The 26,909-nt window shown below is 51.6% G+C and overlaps 1 protein-coding gene across 3 annotated transcripts in view; it reads right to left on the bottom strand.

The window, feature by feature from the left end:
• ERICH1 (glutamate rich 1) overlaps positions 1-26,909 on the bottom strand; it is a 108,572-nt gene that overhangs the window by 30,898 nt on the left and 50,765 nt on the right. For 2 of the 3 annotated variants that reach the window (XM_030812423.1, XM_030812422.1), the window contains exons 4-5: positions 24,797-25,579; positions 20,795-20,989 (exon numbers count right to left, since the gene is read on the bottom strand). In XM_030812423.1, the coding sequence (XP_030668283.1) occupies positions 20,795-20,989; positions 24,797-25,579 (978 nt within the window). Of the gene's footprint in view, positions 1-16,378; positions 16,854-20,794; positions 20,990-24,796; positions 25,580-26,909 lie in introns of those variants that run through there. The other variant, XM_030812424.1, reaches the window with a different exon arrangement.

Here is a 26,909-nt window from a genome sequence, read left to right as displayed (position 1 = left end):
GTGCAGAACTGTGCTGCCCACGCCTGCTCCTGCTGGCAAACAGGCTCATCCCCGAAGTCATGAGGCAAAGCAATTCATGTCAGTTAATCTGTGCCGAGGGCGTACCAAGCACTCCACGTTCATACAGGGTCCTCATTTAATCCTTCTCAAAATCCTGTGAGGGTAAGCGTCATCCCAGTGTTCAGATGTGGATGCCAAGGCTGAGCATATTGAGGTAGCCTGTCCACGCAGGTGGCGGGAGTCACACGGAGGCCCTTGGTGCGCCATTAGCAGCAGTTACACGGCCTGCTTTCAGAGACAGGTCGGGTCATCGTAACAGTTTCTAGATCACAAGGGGGAGGGATCCTACCTCTCAGGAAGTGAACCCTGTCATGCCACTGGTTGTCTCTGAACCGCAACTGTTACAACGGTGGCACTGGTGACAAGACGCGTGAACCTTACCAAGTGGATGCTAAGTCTGTGGTCTTAATAAAATCCAGAATTAGGCAAAGAGGAGGGTCTGGCATGAGTGTGAATGAATTATACCTCAACACTGGACTTACACAAGGGTCAGGAGTTTGAGTGAATTTTACCTTGGCACTGGACCCACACAAGGGTAGACATGCGTATGTAGGATAATTTAAAAAGGACTTGAAATGTGAAAAGAAATTTAAATTTTAATTTTAAAAGAACTTGAAATTTGAAAAGGAAACAGTGAGTAACACTGGAAAGGCAGAAGATAGCACAGTGGGTCTGCTAGGAGGGAAAACACAAACAAATGGACCCTTCGTGAATGGGTCACAGGTGACCTGGGAAGCTGTCGGGCAGCCCTGATGGATTTGGGCCAGCCCACTCTCCTGGATGGGCCCCAGAAACACTCCCCATAGTCTCTCAAGGTGGCATCCTATGGCTGTTCCCAGGATTTCTCTATGGTATCAGGGAGTGTCATCATTAGGGGAGCTGTATTTGTGGGGTGATGGGTTCAGGGGACATGGGGCCCTGCCCACGGGGCCAGCTGGACTCTGAGTCTTTCAGTCTTGATCTACTGCTGCCAGACGGTCTCTCCCCGAGGCTGAAGCTGGTTCCCTACAGCCACGTCACAGCACTCTAGCCCCTGAGAGGAGGGACAGGAGATGGGTAGACAGATTTTTTCATAAGGGCCTGGCCTGAAAGTTGCAGCCTTTGCTTTCCCTAAGGACCTCACTGGCCAGAACACAGTTACATGGCCGTGTGCACATGCAAGTTAAAACCCACGCATCAGTTACTGAAAGGAGGAGGGCGGAATGGACATGAAGACAACTCGTTTCTGCCACAGCAATGGAAACGTACAGCGTGGCTGACGGAAACGACGGCAAGTCAGACAGCAGCTAGCATCCACAGTGAGGTGCACAGACAGCAAAACGTGCGCGCATCTTAGAAACAGGCTGTGAAGAGGCGAGAGGAAGTGAAAGGCACGACACTGCTCAGCTGAAGGCTGCTGTGGCCTGAATGCGTCCCCTCCCCAGAACGTCAGCCCCTTCGCAGTGGGCTTCCCAGCACCCGGAACTATGGGAAATACATTTCTTTGCTTTACGGATGAACCAGTCTTGGGTATCGTGACAGCAGCCCAAGATGGACCCACACAATCATCCCGTGCACTTTAATGGAAACGACTCAAATGCACACATCAGGCCCACAGCAAGGACAGTGACTCCACGTCGCAGCAGGGGAGGTGCTGGGGACCCGTGGGGCTGACGCAGTCGTGTCCCAAACTGGACACAAATCACACAGCTCCCTGTGGCCAAGGTCACCAGAGGAAAGAAAAAGCAAAAAAAAAAAAAAAAAAAGTCGAGCAGACATCTGAACAAAAGGGATTTTTCACCCCAAGTATGAAGCCAGGAAGGAGCCCTCTGGTTCTCCCCTTCACTCCAGCGTGCACTATGTGTGAACACGGGGCTGTCCTGTGGGCACCGGCCTGGCACCACCACTGCCAAAGTGCATCTTAAATGCAGAACAGCAGATCATGCTTCTGTGTTTTGCATTTTGAAAATACTGGAAAGAAACCTCCTTTGCAAGTGATTGAAACAGTTATTTTATATTTTGATGACTGGGTGAACACCAAATTTCAGAGACGAAAATTAAAGAGGAAATTTAATAATTGCATAATGATAGTAGATTCAAATGTAAAATACTGGGAATCTAATTTTCTGAAGGCAAAAATAGGGAGCAGTTCTGTCATTTCCCATAAATCTATACACAGGACATTTTCCTGCCTATGATCTCCTTGCATAATTTAAAGTGGATTAGTTCCAACGGGTGTGTTCGGGGATATTTGCATACTAGTGCAAATACGTTAAGCTCGCAGGGTGGTTTCCCAAATTCATTCAAATGCTGTCATTGAGAACAGGATTTTCTGTAGAACTGTGTGCCACTGTGGAAGGGCTGATCTGAGGTAATGCCTGTAGAGACACAGATGCACCTTATTACCTGGATGAATTTAGACATGGGGGGCAGGAAACTGTGAGGCCAGGCTTTCCTCCTGTCCCCCATCATCTACCAGCATCCAGGGAGAGCAAGAGATGGCATATCTGTGCCAGTGGAGCTGTCTTTAGAATAACCAAATATTTAGCTAAAATTACACATACCTATTTCCTTGCATGTCACCCTGAAAACAACAAGAATCGAGTTTGCGGAAGGGCTTTTACACTCAGAGTGCGGTAAACTGGCTTCTCGGCTAAGAGCGGGGCTTGCTTTTATTCTATGCTGTCCTCAAGGTCAAGCACAGAGAATTCCAGGGTGGGCGTATCCTGTGCATCGTGGAAATGCTCAGAGCCCCTGGGCCCTGGGGGGAAGATCCACAGGGGAGAGGTGAGCCCTGTTGTCACCTTTGTTGGACGTCCAGGACCATACCTCTCCCGGGGGAGGGGCATTGGGGTGGGGCCGCGCCGGCTGCTCGGAGCCCTTCCCGCAGGAAGGTGGGCTCAGATCATGAAGCACTCCCTCCCGGAGGCAGGAGCTGGAAGACGGGGCTCCCAGGCTCTGTGGCCCCTGGCTGAGCAGTGCGACCATGAGCGCAGGCACCATCCATCCACGAGGAGACGAGCAGCCGCACAGGGCGGACGGCCTATCAGAGCAGGTGAGCTGACAGCTGGGCTCCAGCAAGAGCTTTCCAGGAATCGGTGTCAGGGCTGGGAGGAGCAGTGGCCCCAGGTCGGGAGGAGACGTGACAGGACTGGGCCTGGGGAGGCGTGTGCTGGGTGTCAGGGAGAAGACGGCAGCCGCAACAGCTGACACCTGGGGCTGCAGAGCCTGAGCACCCCAGACCGGGCCGGGCGAGGGCGGCCTCCCTGTGCTGAGTGTGACCTGCGTGTCCTGCGCTCGGCTTTGCTGCTGGTTCAGAAGAACAAGGCCGTGGGGTTGTGATCTCGGTGCTCGCCCCACTCCGGGAGCGCGCAGAGCTGAGTGCAAGTTCAGTGCAGCACAGCGTGGAGCCCGCGTTCCTCTCTGCACTCCAGGGAGCTGCTTCCCGTTCGGTGCTGTCGATGAGGGTGCCGGCCTCCGCCAGGCCGGGTCAGCACCCTGTCCCCGGGGTCTGACTCGGTGCCCCTGTCCTCGCTGGGTCTCCCTGTTCCAACTTCAGTGACACAGTCTCAGGAGAGGATGCAGGCAGAACGGGCTTTCCTTTTTCCTGCCCTGGGGGCTGACATCTGACTCACGGATGCCACTGAAAGGGTGGCCCTTGTCGCCTGAACTCGCTTTTCATCTCAGTTACCGTCCTTGGCAGGACATCGTCACACCCTAAGGGGAGGATGAGTTGGGCTTGAGCTCCAGCAGCAGCTGCCCGGTGGCTGCAGGTGTCCCCGAGGCCGGCCCCAGACACTGACAGGGAAGCAGCCAGCCTGGCCAGGGAGGAGCCGCTGTCAATGCGCCCAGATTCCAGAGCCGGCGCCGTGCCGTAGGGCAGGAGAGGAGGAGAACATGAGGCGCAGGACGCAAGTTCAGGCCACCCTGACGTGAAGAGGGGGCAGCCACCCCGCAGCGCACGCTGATAAAAAGGTCTCTTCTGTTGTGGGCTCCGAGGCCTGCAGAGCCGAGACCTGATCTGATAAAGCGAGAGCAACGGGCTGCAGCCACCGCAGGACGGTTCACCGATTCACAGTGAAAGGTCCAGGTGAAAGCCCTGGAGTGTGTAATCCCAGGAGAGCTCCTTGAGTGTGACTGAGAAATAGATCTGGGGTCCTGTCACCAAGGCGGTATGTAAACAGTTTACAAATGAGAGCAGACACGAATCATCGAAGCCAGGCAGAACACCCCTCGTTCGTGCACGATAGAGCTCTAGTCTTGCAGAGGTTCAATGGTTTAAGGAAGGTGCGTTGTTGGGGAGCCACAGTCCCTGGCTTATCACACATCTTGCCATGGCTTGATTCAGGCCAACACTGATAGTGCATTTCAGTTAAGCTGAATTAGACGCTGCAAGTCAATGTCAGTTGTTTTGGGCTTAAGTTCATGTCTGGTTCAGCTCAAGTTGTTAGTCCAGGGTTGGGAAGAGAAGTGGCGCTGGGCTTAGGGGTCCTCATCTCCCAAACCTGCCTGACACTGTGACACGGGGTTGGGTGGGAGTGGGAAAAGAGGGGAAGGGATTTGGAAAATACTAATTCTAATTTTGCGATCTATCTTTACAAATATCATCCCAGGGCTCCTTGGAGACGCAGCTGATCCCAGCTCTGGGCACAGAAAGTTTCAGGTGAGCCTGGGGCTTCGGGGCCTTCAGAGCAAGAAAGTGCCCTTGGCAATGGGGCAGGTGGAGAAGATGCAGGAGCCAGCCCAGAGAGGCTCCCACTGGCCAAAGAAGAACCTGGGAGTCCACGAAGTGGGAAGGGGCATTAGAGAGTGAGACAGAGAGCTGCAGGTGGGGGAAACGGGAAACCCAGAGAGAGTGCTGGTGGGCAGGGACAGGACAGCCAGAGAGCTAGGGAGACAGGCAGGGTGGGGGAGAAGACTGAGGGGAGAGAGGCTGAGATGGAGTGGGAGGGGAGGGCATCTGGTTTCCCTTCGGCGGCCACTCCGACATCACTGTCAACTCTTTACTCGGAAATCCATGAGGGAAGGGATTGACTTCAGCAGTTCCCCGTTGCTTAAGAGAAAGTGTGTTTCATTTCCTCTTGATGAGAAAAAAGCCTTTTTCACAGAATGCTTGGTAATAAATGTGGCAGGAACTGTAAAATTAGAAGATCAACTATTTTGCAACCCGAATGAAGGCACTGATTTAGGAAAAGGCCGTTGGCAGTTGCCGAGGCATCCGCGGACCTGGAGGCAGGGCGCTGGGGCATCTGTGCATGGGTTTACCACCGATGGCTCTGCACTCACCTCTTCAGACAAGCGATTGCCCTGGTGCTCCATGCCACCCCACCGATGCCTTCCCTGAGCTCACCCTGCACCCATGTGCCCTCTGAATCTGATGCCACCTGCAGACCTTACTTGCGGTGGCAGGAAATGCAGCCAGCAGGAGGAAAAGTTACGTGATGGAGGGAGAAGCCGTTCCACAAGAGCAAGACTGTGGCCTGGCCCTGTCAGAGTCACCGCCATTAGGGAAGCAGTGGACAGAGATAAATGAGACAACATAGGCCTGCAATCAAATGCAGAGCCCGACTGTTGTTGGCTGCTGGTTGGAAAGATGTGCTGGGGACAGTGGGGAAATCCAAATAGGAATGGAGTGGAGTTGGTATCACATAAAGTGACCACGAGCTTGCCTGGGATAGTTCTGGCTCACACCTGCTGTTCAGGCATAATTATTAACCCCACCTCATTCACTTTCCAAAGTGTTGTGTTCTGGTGATAATTCCTACGGTCATTCAAAAGCTGGGGAATTGGTGTAGTTGTCTTAGGTGTGAATAATGGTGTTGAGCTTACAGGGTGTCTCCTTTCCTAGGAGATGCCTCAGGCTCAGTGAATTTAAGCTACTTGGAGAGACCAGGGGCACACAACTCATATGATGCAGAACTGGTTGATAAAAACTGTGGTAAACAAAACAGCCCAAAATTAGGCACGGGACTGGAATGGACACTTCTCCTAAGAAGATAGACAAAGGTCAACACGCACGCAAAAATACGTCCAGCACAACTAATCAGCAAGGAAATGCAAATCAAAACCATGAAGTGCTGCTTCATAACCATCAGGATGATTATCATATATTTTTACCAACCAGAAATAAGTGCTGGAGAGGATGAGGAGGAATGAGCCCACTCATGTGCTGCTGCTGGGAATGAAAAACGGTGCAGCCATTGTGGAAGACGGGGTGGAAGTTCCTCAGAAAATGAAACCCAGATTTAACTACCGTATGATCCAGCCCTTCCACTTCTGGGCATAAACCCCCAAACTGAAAGCTGGAACTCAACAGGTGCTTGTACACCCATGTTCAGAGTAACATTATTTGAACAGCCAAAAGGTGAAAACAGCACCATGTCCATCTACAGATCAATGGACAAACACAGTGCCATGTGCTAACGTGAACTAAATATGGCCTGAGAAGGATGCCAGGATGTCTATATTTGAGTCCTTGTGGACGAACTGTAACCTACCTTAATAGCAGACAGGACTGAAAACCTAATTCAGGAGTCTGCGCCTGTAATAGTGGCTGAGTGTTGACCAATCCCAGCGGCCATACGTCAACCACGCAGACTGCCGAGTGTTCAAACTGTTCCAATAAGGCAAACGCCAACCTGGAACCAATCCAGCTGTTCTGTACCTCACTGCTGATTTTTATATTTCACTTCCCTTTTCTTTTGTCTATACATTTGTTCTGACCACGAGGCATCCCTGGAGTCTCTCTGAATCTGCTGTGATTCTGGCGCTGCCTGATTCATGAATCATTTATTGCTCAATTAAGCTCCTTTAAATTTAATTCAGTTGAAGTGTTTCTCTTAACAAATGGAATATGATTCAGCCTTAAAAAGGAGGGGAGTCTGGACACAGGCTATAACACGAGGAACCCTGAGGATGTTATGCTGGGTGAAATGAGCTGGTCACAGAAGGACGAATCCCACAGGGTGGTACTGAGGAGAGGTTCCCGGAGGGGTCGGAGCCATAGAGACAGAAAGTAGGATGGTCGGTGGCTGCCAGGTGCAGGCAGCGGGTGAGGAGTTCCTGTCTAATGGGGACAGAGTTTAGGTTTGGGAACTCTACATTTTAAAATGTAAATTTTACAGTATGTGTATTTTATCACAATACAAATGATTTCTTTAAGTGTAGTAGACTTTGCCTCAAAAGCCCCATTTCTTTCAACCTAAATAAGAAAATAATGCAAAACACACTAAAGGCTTTAAGACCCTGTTCATCCTAAGGCAACGTAACAGTTCACAAATAAAAGAATAGCTAAGTTAATTGAGGCCCGTTAACTTATTAGCATATTGTGCTACCATTAGGAGGGATGGCCAGGAAGCTCCTTCAGAAGCTTAGTAAGAGAAAACCTGGAGCGCCTGGAGGGGCAGAGCTGGGACGGGTCCTCCTTGAGGGGCTGCGGCGCTGGGGAGGGCTCTTTCCCAATCTGGGTATGGGTTACAGGGGTCTCGGCATTTGGTGAGAATTCAAGGAGCTGCGACGTTGTGGTTGATGTGCTTTTCTATAGGTATGCTATACGTCAAAAAAAGTTAACTACAGTTTTAAATAAATTAAAAAATGATGGATCCACACAGTCGACTGTGTAAAGACACACACTGAAGGGAAAGATGGAAAAGAACCTCCCACCGGCTACCAGAGATGGCTTAGGTGACGTCCCCGAGGCCACCACACTGACATCCCCCCAAGGCTGCCATGGAGACGTCCCCACAAGGACTTGGGCCGACCCCACACTGTCCCTGTTGCTGCGAGGGGGGCAGGCAGTGGTGTCCGTGGTGGCAGTGCAGGTGGATACACCACGGGTTTGCCCCAGGAGAGGACCCCCCCAGTGGCTGCTGTCCCCCAGGCGGGGACCCGGGGCGGGACCACCTGCCAAGGTGGAGACAGCGGGTCACAATGGCTTTGCTCGCGGTGACCACGTCCTCTCAGGCTGGACGCCAGCCCCCTGGGGAGTTGTGCCCTGGTGCTCACTTGGGCACTTTAATTATCTCTAGGAACAAATTCCCTTTAGCCCAACTCACTGGCAAAAGCCATGGAGAACAATAAAAAGGAAAACCAACCCGAGTGGTCTCCGCTGAGCCGAGATGCATGACGGGACCTCAGGCCAAGTCGGCCCCAAGGGACTAGGAAGAGCAGCCACGTTTGATTTTGTTCTTCAGCTTCGCCTTTCTAACAGCAAGGACTTGGCTCTCCCTAGACAAGAGACAGAGGCTGTCCAACTGATTCTACAATTCTCTTTCACTCTTACGCTCAGGCGCCCTCATGCCACAGGCAGGTTGTAAGCCAATCCAACGCAGCAAATAGTAATTAAGCCTGCAGAGAGGAATTTTGTATGTCAGCACACCCAGCAGCGTATGTAATAGGAGTCTCACTCGTTTTCGTTTGCACTTCTGTCACATAAACTTATGTTCTTACCTACGTGTGGGTTTCACGTTCTGGGTGATGGTGCACCGGCACCTGCCCTCGCAGGAGCTCCTCTTTTCTTCTTTGCTTTGGTCAGTTGCTGGGACCCAGGGGCCGAGTGGATCATACAGCAACCTTCATCACGGGGGTCATTCTGGGGGAATGTGTGGCCTTTACCCTGGCTTGCTCGCTTCTCATCTGCATTCATTCTGTCCTCTGCATTCCTTCCTTCTTTCCTCTGTGCCCCACTTGCATTCCACTCCTCTCTCATGCACAGTCACACACGGTAGACAGTGTATTAAATACATTCTTGCAGAATTTCTATTGTTGTATGTGCCTCACTTTTAACTCATGACAATGTTTTTCATGACACATCCTTTCCTGTCTTACTTTTCCCTCCACGCACGCAGGTGCAGAGACTGCATGCAGGTGCAGAGACTGCCGATCCACTGTGCTGTTCTCACAGTTACACCTGATCCCAACAGGTCCCTCCCCCTGCCCAGGTGGACACCAGGGGCTCCCTCTTCAGCGTCTGCAGATGATGCTGCAGGGCTGTCTCTGTGCCTGCAGACTCATGGCCTGAAGACTCCCCCAAATCAGGCTGTAGAGCTGCCCGCCAGGCCTGAACTGACTGTGACCACAGCCATTCTCAAGTCCTCTCTGAATGGCCTCGCTGCTGGCACGGTCCTCGAGGGACATGCCCCTCATCCCCACAGCATCTTCTAAACTCCCCCGGTTCCTCCTTTTTCTGTTTTCTCCTATGAGCCTTGCATCTTGGTGCTCAGTGCCAGTGGCTGGATCCCCACTGCAAAGCTGTTCCTCCCCTTCAAAATCCGCATCACCTGTGGGGTAAGGTGAGGCTTCAGGACTCTCCCCTTCCCCAAAATATCTGACCCGGTGATTTTAACATCCGGATCGTCCTTGTTGGGTGTGGTTATTATTCCCTTGGGGACGACAAAGCACTTTTCTAATTCTGTCATCTCTGTTTGTTTGCCCCACTTTTTTGTGAGAAGTAGAGCTTTCTCCTCCTGACCCTCCCCACCTGCGCTCTGGTGCTATGGACCATGCACCGTGGATTACACTGCCCTTTGTAATGCGTCATCTTCCATTAACAACCTTGTTCGCATTGAGGCTAAATCAGCCAGGGCTCGCCCCTGGGACCCTGTCACTCTGACAAGTGTGGAAGTTTGGGGCTTACTTGCCTCTGGTAATAAAGGACATCCCCACTCACGCTGTGTCTTTCTTGCTGCAGGTCTGGGAAGAACATTTCTACAAGGGGCCTCAGCTAGTGTTGTGCCAAACGGTGCACAGCAGTGGTTCCTGGACCCCTGGCTTCAGGACCCCCTCAATCTGAAGCGCCCCCCAGCACACTCCAGCCTAGAAACCAAAGCAGAAACTTAAACATTATGGATTAATTCATTTAAGATAAACAATACACTCCTTATATGTTAACCTAAATAATGCATTTTAGTGAAAAATAATTTTTAAGAGCAAACAATTTTACTATCATTTAGCAAATGTTTAATAGAACGGGAAAGAGGAGATTATGTTAATAGCTTTCTCAAATAAATATGGATTTTTTTATACAACAGCAAAACTCAACAAACTAGTTTCTTAAAGGTTGGTTGCAATGTGGAATATGAAACCATAACAATGGTGATAGATACTGCAGGAGATGAAGAAAGAAGAAAGAAACACGAAGAGGAGCTCAACAGTCTAAGACAGGTTTATTTTGGAGAATAAACCTGAGAGAGGCTTCTGCCCCATTTCGGTCAGGAGCCTTCTCTTGGAGACTAAGGTTATTTAAGAGTTCTGGGAGGGGGAGCTTATTGCAGACTACGAATGTTTCTGTGTGGAGGAGAGTCTTATTGCAGGATTGGAGTGTCTCTGGTCGGAGGGGAGGTTATCTCGGGGTTGGCACGTCTCTGGTCAGAGGTTTCATTTGTGGTTTAAGGTCATGCTGACATTAGCCATTAGGCTAATGTTTTGGGGCTGGATTCGGGCAGTTTTGAATCAAGGAGAACTCACAGGGGTGATGCTTGTCTAAGATGATGAGGCTTCTGCTCCGTCAACCCAGACTGGCACCATTGTCTCCCTGATGGTAAATCCAGTCTGGGTCCTGCGGGGAACTGCATCATTGGCCACTGGATTTTGTACAGGGGCTTGATTATGGAGTTCATCTGTGTGGGTTTCAGCTGAACGCCAGGGGGGCCCTTTTCATCAGGAGTGAGGGTGGAGGTTAGAATGATATAAATGTCATGCCACGTTAAATTAAAGGACTGAGTAATGTGCAGGAATTCCTTGCAATAATGAGAGGGATTTTCAGAGGAAGATCCCAGAGGCTGTTGGATCTGCGACAAATCAGACGTAGCAAAAGGGCCATGAACGCGAGCACGGCCTTCCACCCCAGCCACTCCCAGAAGAGGAAGAACGGTGGAGGTGGTTTGACTGGCTGGCGTTTCCTTTGCCTTTAATGTCCAAATACAAGCCTGGGCCCACCAGCCCCCAAGGGGCATCCAGGAGGGGCCCCACCCCATCCCCATGGACCACGTTTGACAGAGTGGCTGGCACAGCCCCTTTCTAGAGGCCATTCTTAGTTCTGGCTGCTGCTGCCCTTCTTCGTGCCCAAGTGGCCTCTGGCTGGGCCCCAGTCTTTGGCTTCCAGGGCTTGGGCTGCAGCTGGACTGTGGTTCCTGGACTTTCTCACCCACCCTCACCACAGGAACAGAAGGGCCCAGCCTGGCCCCTTGCTTCCCCCCCCCTTCTCATTTGTCCCCAGGTGAGTGGGGAGAGGGGCTGGTTTCCTATAGGAAGAAGACTGCCAGCCTGGCCTCCGCTGGGCTTCCTGGGAAATGGGTCACTGTGAGCCCCATGGGGTGGTCAGGCCAGAGCCCTGGAATTGGGTGGAGACACAAGGCCATGAGTCCAGTCCAGTGTAAAGCAGGGGCCTCAACCTCCCTGAACACCTGGCACTGTGGGCCAGACCCCTCTTGCCAAACCCGTCATCCCACCCCGAGGCACAGTTCTCTCCTGTTCCTCTCCTCAAATTATTCTTCCCGTGTCATGGGCTGAACTGTCCGTGTACCCCGTCCATGTTGATCCTGGCCCCCGATGTGGCTGCACTTGGAGACAAGGCCTTTGGGAGGTGACCAGGCCTCAATATCATCAGGGTGGTCCTGACCCAATTGGACAAGAGGACAAGATCCTAGAGACGCCCCTGGTGCATACAAAGGCCACGTGAGGACTCGGGGAGAAGGTGCCGTCCACAGCCTGGGGGCGAGGCCTCGATCGGGGACTCCACCTGCAGGACATGAGGATGCCAGACTGTGGGGCTTTGCTTATCCTGCTATGGGGCCCGAGCTGGCACCTCCCCAGTTCCTCCTTGGCCGTCTTTTCTCTGCCTTTTCTTCACTTGCTCTGCGACCCAGGGGCCCTTGCTAGGCTCCGAATTTCGGGAGCTGGGACTGTATCACCTCGTCTTGGTAGGGTCCCCACATCTCTGGTGTGCACTGAGTGTCTTGGGGAGGGGGTGACCATCGAGATCTCCAGTGTGCACTGAGTGTCTTGGGGAGCGGGTGACCATCAAGATCTCCGGTGTGCACTGAGCATCCTGGAGGTCTTGGGGAGGGGGGGGTGACCATCAAGATCTCCGGTGTGCACCTGGAGGCCAGTCCTCCTGGGGGAGGGGGTGACCATCAGAGATCTCCAGGTGTGGCACTGAGGCATGATCTCTGGGGAGGGGAGGGGTGACCATCAGAGATCTCCCAGGTGTGCACTGAGCATCCTGGGGAGGGGGTGACCATCAAGATCTCCAGTGTGCAGGCTTGCTGGGGAGGGGTGACCATCAGATCTCGGTGTGCACTGAGCATCCTGGGGAGGGGGTGACCATCGAGATCTCCAGTGTGCACTGAACATCCTGGGGAGGGGGTGACCATCGAGGCTTCCTCTGGCCGGCTGCTCCCTGTCTGTCCGTCCGCGTTCCTTCATGTCCTCATTCGATCCCTTACGAGGATCCTGGCCTCAAGCCCCCCAAGGGAAGGGGGCAGCCCCTTGTCAACTCACTGTGCCAGATACAGCTGCAGTGGAACAGAGGCCTATGCTGAGGCAACGAGGTGGGGCTGAGCTCCTGAAGGCAGGGCCTTCCCCAACTCTCCCCCTGGCCCCTGCCTGGTGTCATGGCCTCCCCTCCAGCATGTGCTCATGTTCACACACACCTGGGGCCATCACCTGTGATGAGGCCTGGCAGTTGTTATTGTAACATTTGACTTTTAACAAAAGGCAGATTACCTGGGCAGGCCTGATAGAGTCAAATGAGAGCTTTAAAAAGAGGTTCTCCAGACCAGAGGGTTCTTCTGCCACCCTGAGGTCGGCTGCCAGGTTGGAGGGGCCATGGGGCTGGGACTTGGTGCCTTGAGGTGTGGCAGCAGCCACAGCGTCAGCCAGCAAGGACATGGAACCTCTGTCCTGCGGCCACATGAACAGCATTCTGCTGGTGGCCCGTGAGTCCCCACACAGAGGTCCCAGCCCGGCTGTACCGAATCCTCACCCACAAACCCTGCCAGGCGGCAAATGGTGTCACTTCAAACCACTGTGCCTGTGGTCATTTGTTATGCAGAATAGGAAAATTAATTAATACTTGTTACGATAAAAATTTTGGAATTCAATTTCCTCCATCCCTGGCCCCGGCCCGAACTGGGAGGGAGCAAGAGATCAAAGAATGGCTGGGACACAGCCTGTCTGGACAGCCTCAGGACAGCGCTAAGATCCGCAGCTTCCGAGCTGCTTCTACGTGGGCTCCCTGGCTCGCTGACGGCCATGAGCCATGAGACTGCTCTCCTGGGCGGTTCTCGGGTTCCTGGGATGCCTGCTCCCCCGCCGGGTCCTGGACGGTTCTCGGGTTCCCGGGATACCTGCTCCCCCGCCACGTCCTGGGCGGTTCTCAGGCTGGCTCCGGGTTCCCGGGATACCTGCTCCCCAGCCCGGGCACTGTGACCTTGGCTCGCTCTCAGCCTTCAGGGTTCACGCAGTGGACAAAAGCCCTAAGTAACCTGGTAGGGAACTCACTGCACCACAATACCCTGTTCAATAGGTTTTGAGGAATTTCTGACCCTTTCAAAGCTGTACGCAATATTGCAAGGTGGGGCAGATGCATGCACGCTTCTTATTTTGGAGGGGGTGGAACCCATTCCTGCGATTCTCTGAAGAGCCCCGGGATGAGAGGGCATGTCACCTGAGAGTGCTCGGGGCAAGAGCTGCACAGAGAGGCAAAGCCCAGAACTGACCCTGTGAACCCGCCACAGCTCTGCCCTGGAGCCTGGCGGCAGCTGGGCCTAGGAAGCAAATTGGAGACGGGCTCGTGCAAACCTTCCCTTCCCAGGCTCTGCAGACACAGGGGAGGTCCCAAGGTGCAGGCAGTACTTACGGGCTCAGAAATTCTGTGTTTTTTTCCTTCTAGGCACAACTGTCTTAATATTGGCAATTCCACATGCTCCTGAGGGCTTCCTTCTCTGCCTGTCTTAACTGACATGGTTTACAGAAAATAAATTACATGAACTGAATATTTTGCACTATTGTAGAAGATAAATTGATCTAATTATTATCTAACTTCAAACACAGTGGAATAAACAGATTATAATATCTATGCTGACATATTACAGACAAGATTTATTTGCTTTTGTTTGGTAGAAGATGCATTTTCCTTTTTGGAATCAGAATGATACACAAAACGAATTAACCCTGAACACCCCACCTGCTCGACTGTACCCCTATTCCTCAGTATTCTCAGGGTCAGGAAAGTGAACGCAGGTTTCACAAAGTAAAGCCCTACAGGATCACAGAAGCAAGAAGGGAGTCTACAGGGATTCTGTGGAACCCACAGGGACCCAGGAAAAGGCCACACAGAACCCACCACCCCCTGCAATGGCACACTCACTTGCAGGGGATGGAGAACGTGGAAATGGTTCATCATTAAAAAACACAAATGGGATATTAAGAAGAGTAAAATTATGAGTCTGCTAATATTGAATTTATTTTCATATTTGCAAAGTATGTGCTATTAATTAAGAAGCATTTAGGCTGGGTGCAGTGGCTCACGCCAGTAATCTCAGCACTTTGGAAGGCTGAGACAGGTGGATAAACCTGAGGTCGGGAGTTCAAGACCAGCCTGACCAACATGGAGAAACCCTGTCTCTACTAAAAATACAAAATTAGTCGTGTGTGGTGGCGCATGCCTGTAATCCCAGCTACTTGGGAGGCTGAGGTAGGAGAATCGCTTGAACCTGGGAGGAGGAGGTTGCGGTGAGCGGAGATCGCACTATTGCACTCCAGCCTGGGCAACAAAAGCGAGACTCCGTCTCAAAAAATAAAAATAAAAAAAAAAAATAAAAAAAGAAGCATTTAAACGGGAGGTGTGCAGGCTGGTGCCTCTGAGAGCCCAGGTTCCACGAGGCCATGGAGGTTCTCGGTGGAGGTAGGAGTCCAGCTTGGGCACCGCTGCAGCATGGGTTCTTAACGTGGGATGAGGGGCTCCTGGCCACTCCCACGCCTCACAGTGACTTCTGAGTTAGGGGAAGAGAAGGGAGGGCAGGGGCGGGCAGGGCACCCTGCAGACAACCACAGCTCCCCTGATGCCAAAAGACGGTGAAGCAGCGGCGCCTGCAGCTCCTGCCTCACATGTGGCCTCCTGGGAATACCCTGTCTGGAGCAGCCTGCGTCCTGTCCTCGGGTGACACTGGGAAGAGTGGCGTCCGCTGCCACACGCCTGTGCTCCAGGGCCTGCAACCTGCATCAAGACGGGGACACTGCAAAGCCACTAGATCCAAGGGGACTATTTTCAGAGCCAGAAACATCCCTGTTTCACATGCTTCCAGAAGGTTCCAACTTGTGGAAGGGACGTCTCTTAGGGACCTGGAGGGAAGTGGCAGGACAGGGGCCGGCGGGGACGCCAGGGCTTCGTTCCCCTCCCTCGACGCTGCCCACCTGAGCATCAGCTTTGGGCAGGGGTGGTCTGGGCTGATGTTCTCCAAAGACAGACAGAAGCAGACAGCAACACTTGAGCAGCCACCTCCACCCGTTCGAATGGCCCTGATCAGCATCGGGGACGTAGGGAGCCCAGCAGCCCGCCTGACACCCCCTCAGAATGTCACCATCACCAGGCGACCCTGCAATTCCACTCCCTAGAGGAAGGCAGACAAGCACCCACACAGCGTCTGGGACACGGATGCTCACAGGCGGGACAGGCAGGACGGGGGGACAGGGCACACACAGGTCCCGGAAGGCACAGTGGAATGCTGTCACCACAAACAGGACGAGTGTGGTGGTCCTGGCAGAGCATGGCAAACGCATGTGGTACCTTGAATCATGCACCTAAAAATGACTAAAATGAGTTGTATGTATGTTTTACCACAATAAAACCCTTTTCATAGATACACGCACCTGCGCTCACAAAATGCTGTACCAATTGACTGATGGTTTTTTTTTTTGAGATGGAGTCTCGCTCTGTCACCCAGGCTGGAGTGCAGTGGTGCGATCTTGGCTCGCTGCAAGCTCCGCCTCCTGGGTTCATGCCATTCTCCTGCCTCAGCCTCCCGAGTAGCTGGGACTACAGGCGCCCGCCACCACGCCCAGCTAATTTTTTGTATTTTTAATAGAGACGAGGTTTCACCATGTTAGCCAGGATGGTCTCGATCTCCTGACCTTATGATCCGCCTGCCTTGGCCTCCCAAAGTGCTGAGATTACAGGCTTGAGCCACCACGCCTGGCCTGACTGATGCTTTTAACACTTAGTAATACCAAGAACTGACGACTGCTTCTGTGACAGAAAAGAAAATCGAAACAGGAAAAACAGGTATCCGATATGATTCACAAAGTAGAGAAGAGAAAAAAAATTCAACTATAATCAAACTACTTAAACTAGAACATTTTAATATCCAGAAAACATTCTTAAAACAGAGACTTTCAGATACAAGGTGATTGAAAACTTCACAAAAATATGAGCTTCAAACTATACAGCTTAACTTAACAGAATGTCCATTTTCAATTTTTACAGTAAGTAGAAAAACAGAATCAAGTTTTATGTAGTAATTCGAGACATATATAATTGCAAATAAGTGAAAAATTTCCATTTTACCCCAATTTCTCATCCGAAGCCTCAGATGGCACCTTGCCCATCAGGAACAAACACGTGAATAAATAATATGGCAGAAATGTCTTTCAAGTTCCCAGAGAACTAATTCTAAGCTCATCTCACATTTGTCTTTTAAGTTTTTTGTTAAAGAGGAGCTGTCCTTAAAGAGATATTCCATTTTAGTCACTGCTCTTCTCAGGAAGGATATGTGTGATCCAGTAACTCAAGAAAGTTGAGATTACTCTGGCATGGTCTGGAAAGCAAAAAACACAAACAAAACAAAAAATAAAACAAAGACAAAAAGAAAAATTATAAGTTATTACTATGTAGACACGAGCCTTTGGGCCCAAAGTGAACTCCCAAATAATCTAATAAAATGCAACTGTGGCATAAACCTGATGTTGAAAGTGACACATTACACTTCTTAATCACACATTCTGTGATCAGTATGGCAACACAATGGCTCAATTCTGAATACTTGTATTTCACTGGGGTATGAACCCTTGGTTCACTGGCTCTATTACACCTAAACTTCAAAACATCACAGTGCAATATTATAGGCTTAACATCAGACCTGGAAGAAACCCCACATACAAACCGAAATGAAAATGAAATACAAGTTTATGTCAAGGACGAACAAGTAGAAAAATGCCAGAAGTGGAGCCGTGAGTGAGACAACACAGGACCACGTGGCACCCACGTCATGAAACCAGGGCTGTGGCAGTGCAGGCCAAAGGCAGCCGAGACAGCACAATCGTGACGCCACCATCGCCCCTGATGTCACCACCAACCCTCAGGGCTTCACAGGGCGACATGGCTCCAACCTCTGAGCCCACTGGCCCCAGCTCCGACCTCTGAGCCCACTGGTCCCTGGCTCCAACCTCTGAGCCCGCTGGCCCCGGCTCTGACGTCTGTGCTCAGTGGCCTCACCGGGGGACACTGGCTGCCAGTGAAGGCTCTCCCCAAGGTCAGGTTTTACAACTTGTCAGGGCACCAAATGCTGCACCTGGAGTCTACTGCTTCTGAAGCTTCCAACCACAGAGAGCCAAGCCACAGACAACAGAAGCCTCATCCACGCTCCCCCCAGGCAGGCTCCATCGCACCCAGGGACAAGTTCTTGAGCTCTAGAAAGCCCCAACAGTCAGGATAATAAAAATCTCATCACCATACAGAGGCTTAGAGGAGGGTGATGTTCGGAAATCCGTAGCCCTTCTCAGTGCAGGGTGCGAAGAACACTCAGGGAATGGCAGCTACTCCTGATAAGGAGTGCGTGTAATAAAACGTCACAGCAGCGGGAGAGCTTGGCCCTAACGCTGGCATCGCAGCTGAATGCAGCCCCTATGACTGAGGAAAAGTAACTGCTGAGCCAGAGAAGAGGGAGAGGAGACACGATCGGCAGAAAACACCCACACCTGCTTTTCAAGTGTGATCTCTGTGCTCATCCTACAGAGGTGAGAGACACAGCGACCAAGGAAACTCCTAAGCTAGTTTTACGGAAAAAACCCTTAATTTCAAAAACTCGTATAGGCCAAGTCTGCATTAAACAAATACAACGTGTGAAAATGAACTTCATTGTTTGTAAAATTTTATTTCATAAAACAGCTTGACATAGAAAAACTTTAAGCACATATCCTACAGAACTCAAAGGAGTCCTTTCTTAGAGAAAACAGGTTCCTACACACAGTTTAGTTCTATTGGTGGCTTAACGTAAATGTGTGTGTATACAAAACCTGTCCGATGATTTTAATATAAGAAACCAATTGTTTTAATAATGGGGGTTCTGATAAATTCCCCACAACTGCCAAAACTCTTTTGGTGCATTTCAGAAAAGCCTCAAGTGTGAGAAACAGAACAAAAATTAAAAAAATTTAAAATTTAAAATCATCTCTCATAAAAATCTCCTATCAGTTTAACATAATAAAATCGGCTTTTTTTTCGCCGTTTGAGATAAATCTGATTATGGAAATCTAAGTTTGTTAAGTACTTGCTGTAAAAGGCCTGACAACCAACCAGAAACAAAGAGATGCCGGCCTGGGGCCAACGCTGCACTCTCTGCACACACAGGTGCCTTCTCAGGAGCACTGCCACCTTCCTGGTGGGGCTCCTCCTCTCTCCTCCAGTTGCCCGTGGGCCCTGCTTCCTCCCCCAGTGTCGTTTCTCATGGCCGCTGGCCACGCTCCTGGTGGGCATCTGTACTCACTGTCCCTGATCTCTCTCCTCCCTGCACTCCGGGCCCTACGGCCCTCTTGAGCCTCAGCTAGAACCTGAGGTCTGACTGGCACCTGCAGAGCTGCCCAGCCCTGCGCTCTGGGCACGGCCTCTCACCTCAAATCCTATCTTCCTGGGAGCCCCTCCTCCTCCAAGCGGTGACCTGGTCCTCTCAGTGTCTCACCGGCCACCCGGCAGCTCCCACTGGTTCTACCTCCATGGTCCACCTGGATGTTGGCTACAGCTGCCTAACCCGTGGCTGCACCTTGCTCCACGCTGCAGGCCCCTCTCGGCAGGTCCTCAGCAACCCCAACCTGGTCCACGCTGCAAGTACCTCTTGGCAAATCCTCAGCTGCCCCCACCTGGTCCACGCTGCAGGTACCTCTCAGCAGGTCCTCAGCAGCCCCCACCTGGTCCACGCTGCAGGTACCTCTCAGCAGGTCCTCAGCAGCCCCCACCTGGTCTCCATTCTCTGTCTCCTCCAACCAGCCTCAAGATAACAGCCCAGAAGCCTCACAGCCTCCAGGAACCTCCTGTCTCTGTCTGTGTAGAAGCCCACAAAGCTCACATGCTCAGGGTCCCATGTGCCTGGTCCTGTCACCTCTCCCCCTTCTGAGACTCACTCAATTCACCTGGCCCTGTCACCTGCATCCCCTGGTCCAGCCACCGGGCTCCTCCCATGTGCCTGGCCCTATCACCTCTCCACCTTCTCCACCTTCTGCGACTCATATCCATCCCCTGGTCCAGCCACCGGGCTCCTCGCAGCACCCAAACGCATGGGTTCACCCATCTCAGCGCATGTGCACTTGGCTGCAACAAAACCCTCCTCTTCCCGCTCCTCCACAGCCTCATCTCCAGGATCTATCTGCAGCTCTATGACGCATCTCACCGAGTATCTGGCTTCTCTTCCAGCTCCTCAGCTAGGGAGCAAGCGCCCCAGGGTGGGGTCCCCACCAGCCTTCCTCAGTGATAAGCTCCACAGCCCGGAGCACCATGCAGGGCAACACAAAGCCAGCACCTCCTCGATGGATGAGGGCGTTCTGCATAAAGGCAGCTCCTCCGGCACCCACATGCTCTGCACACTGTGATTCCAGCCTCGTGGTCCCCGCAGCCCCCGGCTCCCTGCGCCGGTGCCACGGCATCATCATGCCACGGTTATGTAACTGTTCGCTACCTGGCTTCTCTAACATGCTGGTCTTGACCCCTCACCAACCCTGAGGGTTTCTACGGACAGAAACCACTCCCGACACTTACTCTGAAACTCCCTCCACGAAATCTGCAGAGCCTCCTTCACTCCTTCTCTGGGATGGGTGCCACGGACCCTCCTCCACTCCTCCTCTGGGGTGGGTGCCACAGATGGGTGCCACACGCCAGCCCTGGGCCAGGTGGGCTGCTTTGCACTCAGTGGTGTGCAGGTAAATGGCTCAACAGCCTGAATTTCTGATTTTCAGCATCTGCAGGTTTCTGTGGCCTGAATACCCTCACCACAGCTTGCGTCACCACACATGGCATTGGGAAGACATAAGCACAGCTGCTCCAGCACACAACAGTTTGTGTGAAAAGGATGCCCGGTGAAGATGGCACAAAATAAAAGTCAGCATCGCCACGTCAGGGGTTCAATAAGGTACCAGAGAGTTGGAGGCCAGCAAAAATTTACCATCTACCACACCAGTAGAGGAGAAGGAAAAGAGGAAGAAATGAATTCATTTCTATTTAAACTTAGGAAAATTTGGCTCCAAGAGTTGACAGCTCCCAAGTCTCGAAACTTAGACTGCACATGCATTTCTGCATATATTATGGGAAATATTTTTATATCAAGCAGAGATGCAGGAAGCCTGTTTCTCTCTGGGACTCTGTTCTCTCATGCCATATGTGCAGTGTCATATTTTCCAACTCATTGCTGTTTTGGTGGCGTGTAAGTCTTTTAGAGGCAAACCTCGATGAGAGTATCTTAGCAGGACCTTGAATAAATCGTACGGTACTTACCAGGAGGCATCGTGCAGTGTTCTGGGAACATTTCCAGAGCATGCTTCAATCTCTCGGTATCTTGCAGAAGCAGCAGCGTTTTCATGTGGTACAGGATGGACACATCTGAGGGCGGCATGCTGTGTGACGCAAGACGGTACAGCAGCTCCTCAGCGGCATCTGCGAGGGCAGCTGAAGCTGCATCTCTGGAGACACCTACATAAAGTCAGTTGTGCTTGGAAATACAGTTTTGTTTTTATTTCTATAAACTAAAGGTAAGCTTCCGTCTCTTAAGGAAGGTCTCAAACCTATGCTTCCACATAGAATGAGATGTCTGGGAGATGAGAGGCTACCAGAAGAGAGAATCAGAACAGAGCTCAGTACAAAATACCACTGCTTCAACAACTGTGGAAACCTGGCCCGTCTACACGTCTGTCTGGTGAGATGGCTCCCCTGCCGGTCTACATGTCTGTCTGGTGAGATGCGTTCCCTGGCCCGTCTACACGTCTGTCTGGTGAGATGGCTCCCCTGGCCCATCTACACGTCTGTCTGGTGAGATGCCTCCCCTGGCCCGTCTACATGTCTGTCTGGTGAGATGCGTTCCCTGGCCCGTCTACACGTCTGTCTGGTGAGATGGCTCCCCTGGCCCGTCTACACGTCTGTCTGGTGAGATGCCTCCCCTGGCCCGTCTACACGTCTGTCTGGTGAGATGGCTCCCCTGGCCCATCTACACGTCTGTCTGGTGAGATGTGTTCCCTGGCCCGTCTACACGTCTGTCTGGTGAGATGCGTTCCCTGGCCCGTCTACACGTCTGTCTGGTGAGATGCTCCCTGGCCCGTCTACACGTCTGTCTGGTGAGATGCCTCCCCTGGCCCGTCTACACGTCTGTCTGGTGAGATGTGTTCCCTGCCCAACACACGACTCAAGGCTATGAACAGAAGCAGGATAAACCAGACAATGAAACCAACCTCTCTATGTCCACGCCACATCGCTTAAAAAAAGAATCAGACCATGGCTGTTGAGAAGAAATCAAGCAGAACTGAAAACAAGGCCCTGACTTCCCCTGGGTCTGGCTGCTGGTCTTGCTTCTCTGGCTGCTGTTCAGCAGTCTGACTGCAATGCGCTCGCCTCTGGTGGTTTCGGTGTTAACCCTGCTTGGACTTGGCAGGACTTCTTCAACCTGTGACTCTGTGTCCCATGACAATCGTGTAAAACTCCCAAGTGTCACGTCTCCGTCCCGCCCCCGCTCCGTCCTCTCTCCTCTCCACCTGGGCCTGTTTCAGGGACACCAGACTTCCCACTCCATGTCTGCCGTGCTCTTTCCTGTTTTCCATCCGTTTTCTCTCCACCCTGCATTCTGGAGACTTTCTTTCACCTGTCTTCCCGGTCACTAATTCTCTTTTATGCCAGCTCTCATTTGCTGTTTCTCTGTCTTTTGAGGCCTGGATTTTAGTTACTATATTTCTCAGGCCTAAAATTTCCATTTGGTTATTTTAGTAGATTCAAATTACCTGGCAAAATGCTCCGATTTTTCCTCCCTGCCGCCTTATTTTAGGCTCCTTGTCTGATAATATGAGCATCTCCCACTCCGGCTCTACTGCTCTTTTTTTCTCGTGGTTTTCGGTGCTGTGGTCCTGTCTCGTGGTATGCCCAGTAAACTGTTGCTGAATGCATAGGAAAGACTGCAGAGGTCTAGGATGGCGATATTTTCCTCTAGAAGGCTCACCCTTTGCTCCGCCACGTAGACCGAGTAGAGGTGGGTCCCCCGGACCATGCAGGGACTGAGCTGACTCCAGGGTGGCCACACATTTGGGACAGAGTCGTCTGCCTCTGGGCTGCCCTGCTCTGCTGGGCTCAAGGGTCAGGCCGATCCTCATCTGATCAACACCTCAAGATGGCAAAGAGGCCCCTATGTTATTCAGAGGCTCTCTGTGTGGCTTCTCATCTTCCACCCACAGCTTCAGAACTGGGCAAAGGCTCTAAGGGAAGCCATGCAAAGTGTTGAGTTCTGTTCTCTGACCTCTAAGTCCACTGGCCCAAGCTCCAACCTCTGAACCCCCCGGCCCCAGGTCCAACATCTGAGCTCACTGGTCCCCAGGCTCCAACCTCGGAACCTGCTGGCCCCGGCTCCAACGTCTGAGCCCAACGGTTCCCAGGCTCCGACCTCGGAACCCGCCAGCCCTGGCTCTAATATCTGAGCTCACTGGTCCCCAGGCTCCGACCTCAGAACCCGCCAGCCCTGGCTCTAATATCTGAGCTCACTGGTCCCCAGACTCCGACCGTGGAACCCGCCAGCCCTGGCTCTAATATCTGAGCTCACTGGTCCCCAGGCTCTGACCTCGGAACCCGCCAGCCCTGGCTCTAATATCTGAGCTCATTGGTCCCCAGGCTCCGACCTCTGAAACCCCCGGCCCCAGGTCCAACATCTGAGCTCACTGGTCCCCAGCTCCAACCTCTGAACCCCCTGGCCCCTGCTCCAACCTCTGAGCCCACTGGTCCCCAGGCTCTGACCTCTGAACCCGCTGGTCCCCAGGCTCTGACCTCTGAACCCACTGGCCCTGGCTCTAATATCTGAGCTCACTGGTCCCCAGGCTCCGACCTCTGAACCCCCTGGCCCCAGGCTCTGAGCCCACTGGTCCCCAGGCTCCGACCTCTGAAACCGCCAGCCCCGGCTCTAATGCCTGTGCTCGCTGGGCTCCAGGCTCTGCTTTTGGTCTCTCAACCTCTGAGGCTGGTTTTTCTGCCTCTCTGGGCTCCACCAGGTCCTTTCCCTAGACCCTCACTCAATGCCCACACTCAGGACTGGCAGATTCCTGAAGACAAGTGGCTGCAGATGTTTCCATTATAATCTCCCCGTGAGGGTTCCAGGAGTTTCATCTTTCTATGAGCTGGTTTCCTGAGTAGCTTGCTGATTCCTTCAACAGGTGTTTCTCAACCTGGCTTTTTGGTTACTCCTGGCATGACTGTTCGTCTGCCCCAAGCTGCTTGATCACACACACAATAGAAAGTTTAGTGAGATCTTTCTGAATTCTATGTCTACTTTGCAGTGTCTTAGCCATGTCTTCCTGATGTGCCATCTGGATATGTGTTTTCAATTTGTTAATACAATCTGCTGAGAAACACACTAAAGAGGAAGAGGCTAGAGTGCTCTTCGTGTTGAAATCAATCTATTAAAAATGGTACTTCTGCATCATTGTTAAAATCAGTTACTTACTTCCCAAATTATTACACAGCTGATATTTCTCAATCTTGTTCATAAGAACACCATCAAGTGCCTTGCTTACATCTGGATCTGCTAAACCCACCACATTAACCTGAACCTGCTGGTAAAGTCATTGAAAAGACACCTATACCCGCAAAAATTAAAAAGTATTAAAAAAAATTAAAGGGACGAAAGCCAGGAAGCCAGCCCACGGTGAGTGTATCTGTTCTGGGGCAGCCACGTGTCCCTGGGTCAGCTGTCAACAAAACGTAGTGTAGATGTAAGCAAGTGCCATCTGTGACATTAAACCTATGTTTATTTTCCTTATCTTACGTCACTACAAACAACTGCACAAAAATGCTTGCTGAGAAATCGTGCATCCGTTCTATGTGGAAGATGAAATGAAATCTGTCCTAAAGGCGCAAGCTGTGTTTCCTTCACCTCTCAGTCTGCTTATGAAGTGAGCTCAGCTCATCAAAACCTCCAATCTGGATTTATCTCTTGTTTAGAAAAATAGCATGGATGCCAACAAACTCCAAAACCTGACCTTAGAGGCATGGAGGACACGGGGCCAGCCCGTCCTTGGCACAAGCCACAGCTGGCCACGGCCACCACACTGCTTCTCTGGATACGCCAGGGGCCCACGCCCATCCACATCATTGGTGGAAAGCACATAAATACTCTGATCTTTGACTTATAACTAATTATTTACATTGAATATTTTTAACATATGTTTTAACATTTAAGCATTATATTTGCTTATTTTAATAAACTTTTAAGTGGATGTTACTATGCAAGAGAAAAACAGTAAAAAAACATACCGTCATAAAAATACATTTCCTGTGTTGACTTCAAAAAATTTAGAATACTGTCTGCCTTTTCATTGGTAACTGTATCATCTTCCTCACTGGCATCAGCACCGTCCTCCTCCCCGGAGTCTGCACCCTCTTCCTCCCCAGCTGGTGTCGGGCCTTCCTCGCTGGCGTCCGCACCGTCCTCCTCCCTGGTGTCTTTAACGTCTTCCTCCCCAGCCAGTGTCGGGTCTTCCTCATCGGGGTCTGCACCATCCTCCTCCCTGGAGTCTGCACCCTCTTCCTCCCCAGCCGGTATCGGGTCTTCCTCGCTGGCGTCCGCACCGTCCTTCTCCCTGGTGTCTTTAATGTCTTCCTCCCCAGCCCATGTCAGGTCTTCCTCATTGGGGTCCGCACCGTCCTCCTCCCTGGTGTCTTCAACGTCTTCCTCCCCGCCCCGTGTCAGGTCTTCCTCATTGGCGTCCGCACCTCCCTCCTCACCAGCCTCTCCCACACCTTCTCCTTCACTGCTGCTGTCCTCTGGCTGGTACATGAAACTGACACCAGCAGCCTTTGCTGCCAAGCCGGCTGCTTTCTTCCTTTTAATTTGCTGTTTCTTTTTCAGTTTCCTTTTTTTATTTTTGCTTATTGTAGGGCCATCTGTGTGCTGTGGCTGAGATTTCTCCTGTAACAGACTCTGCTGTTTCTCTAATTCTGCTTGTTCTATAAGAATATTATTGGGATTTTTAAATTTTTTCTTTGATTTATGCTTCCTAATTCTTCTTCTCTTTGGCTGGTCATGAGGATCCTGATCTGTTAAAAAAATTCAAATATAACAACTTTCAGCACAATGAAACCATAACAAACACATTTAGGCTAAATAAATTTTCCATCAGGATCTCATAGTTTTAGTAGAAAAAGAGTTTATACTATTTACTTTGGTGATTCTCAACTTTACCATCAAAGATCCTGGGACTAACATAATATAAATTACCAGCCTACTTTTTTTTTTCCCCATAAAAGGCCCATTTAGATGTATATACACTCACAGATGCGACAATCATAATATATGGTATGTTTTGAAGGATGTACAAGTTGTTGCTTTTTTTTTTTTCGTTTTTGAGACACAGTCTTACTTTGTTGCACAGGCTGGAGTGCAGTGGCTGAATCTCGGCTCACTGCAACCTCTGCCTCCCAGGTTCAAGTGATTCCGGTACTACAGCCTCTAGAGTAGCTGGGAGTACAGGCAAGCACCACCATGCCCGGCTAATTTTTGTATTTTCAGTAGAGACGGGGTTTGACCATGTTGGCCAGGGTTGTCTCAAACTCCTGGCCTCAAGTGATCCACCTGCCTCGGGCTCCCAAACTGCTGGGATTACAGGAATGAGCGATTGCGCCTGGCCAGCTGTTGCATTTTTATAGTAAAATTTCGTTTCTATGGGCCTTTCCCTCTATGGCGGGGAAAACCCTTATTTCTTATGTTTTTTTTAAAAAAATTTATTTTACAATTTAGTCCTTTCTAAAGTTACTTGTGAGAATAAAAAATAAGTAACAATGATTTGCCCATCTGAGTCAGAAACAGGTTGCGTTTTGACACGAAGTGAGGACAGAGGCGCGGTGCCCCCTCGGTGAGGACGGAGACGCAGAGCCCACTTGTGAGGACGGAGACGCGGAGCCCACTTGTGAGGACAGAGACGGGGACCCCCTCGTGAGGACAGAGGCGCGGAGCCCACTCGTGAGGACAGAGGCGCGGTGCCCCCTCGTGAGGACAGAGGCGCGGAGCCCCTCGTGAGGAGGGAGACGCGGAGCCCACTCGTGAGGACGGAGACGCGGTGCCCCCTCTGTGAGGACAGACACGCGGCGCCCCCTCTGTGAGGACGGAGACACAGAGCCCCCTCGGTGAGGACGGAGGCGCGGAGCCCCCTCGGTGAGGACGGTGGAGCCCCCTCGGTGAAGGTGGTGGAGCCCCCTCGTGAGGACGGAGGCGCGGAGCCCCCTCAGTGAGGACAGAGACACGGTACCCCCTCGGTGAGGACAGAGGCACAGTACCCGTGCTGCTGCTCCCTAATAGAAGGGTCTCAGATGAGTAACTGGCGCCAGGCAGGGGGAACAGAGGATGTGTGTGCAGGCCAAGAACAGACAG

The sequence above is a fragment of the Nomascus leucogenys genome, chromosome 4, assembly GCF_006542625.1.
Source record: "Nomascus leucogenys isolate Asia chromosome 4, Asia_NLE_v1, whole genome shotgun sequence".
NCBI classification, from domain to species: domain Eukaryota; kingdom Metazoa; phylum Chordata; class Mammalia; order Primates; family Hylobatidae; genus Nomascus; species Nomascus leucogenys.
The sequence above is the reverse complement of the archived record's forward strand: the minus strand, read 5'-3'. Positions and strand labels throughout refer to the sequence as shown.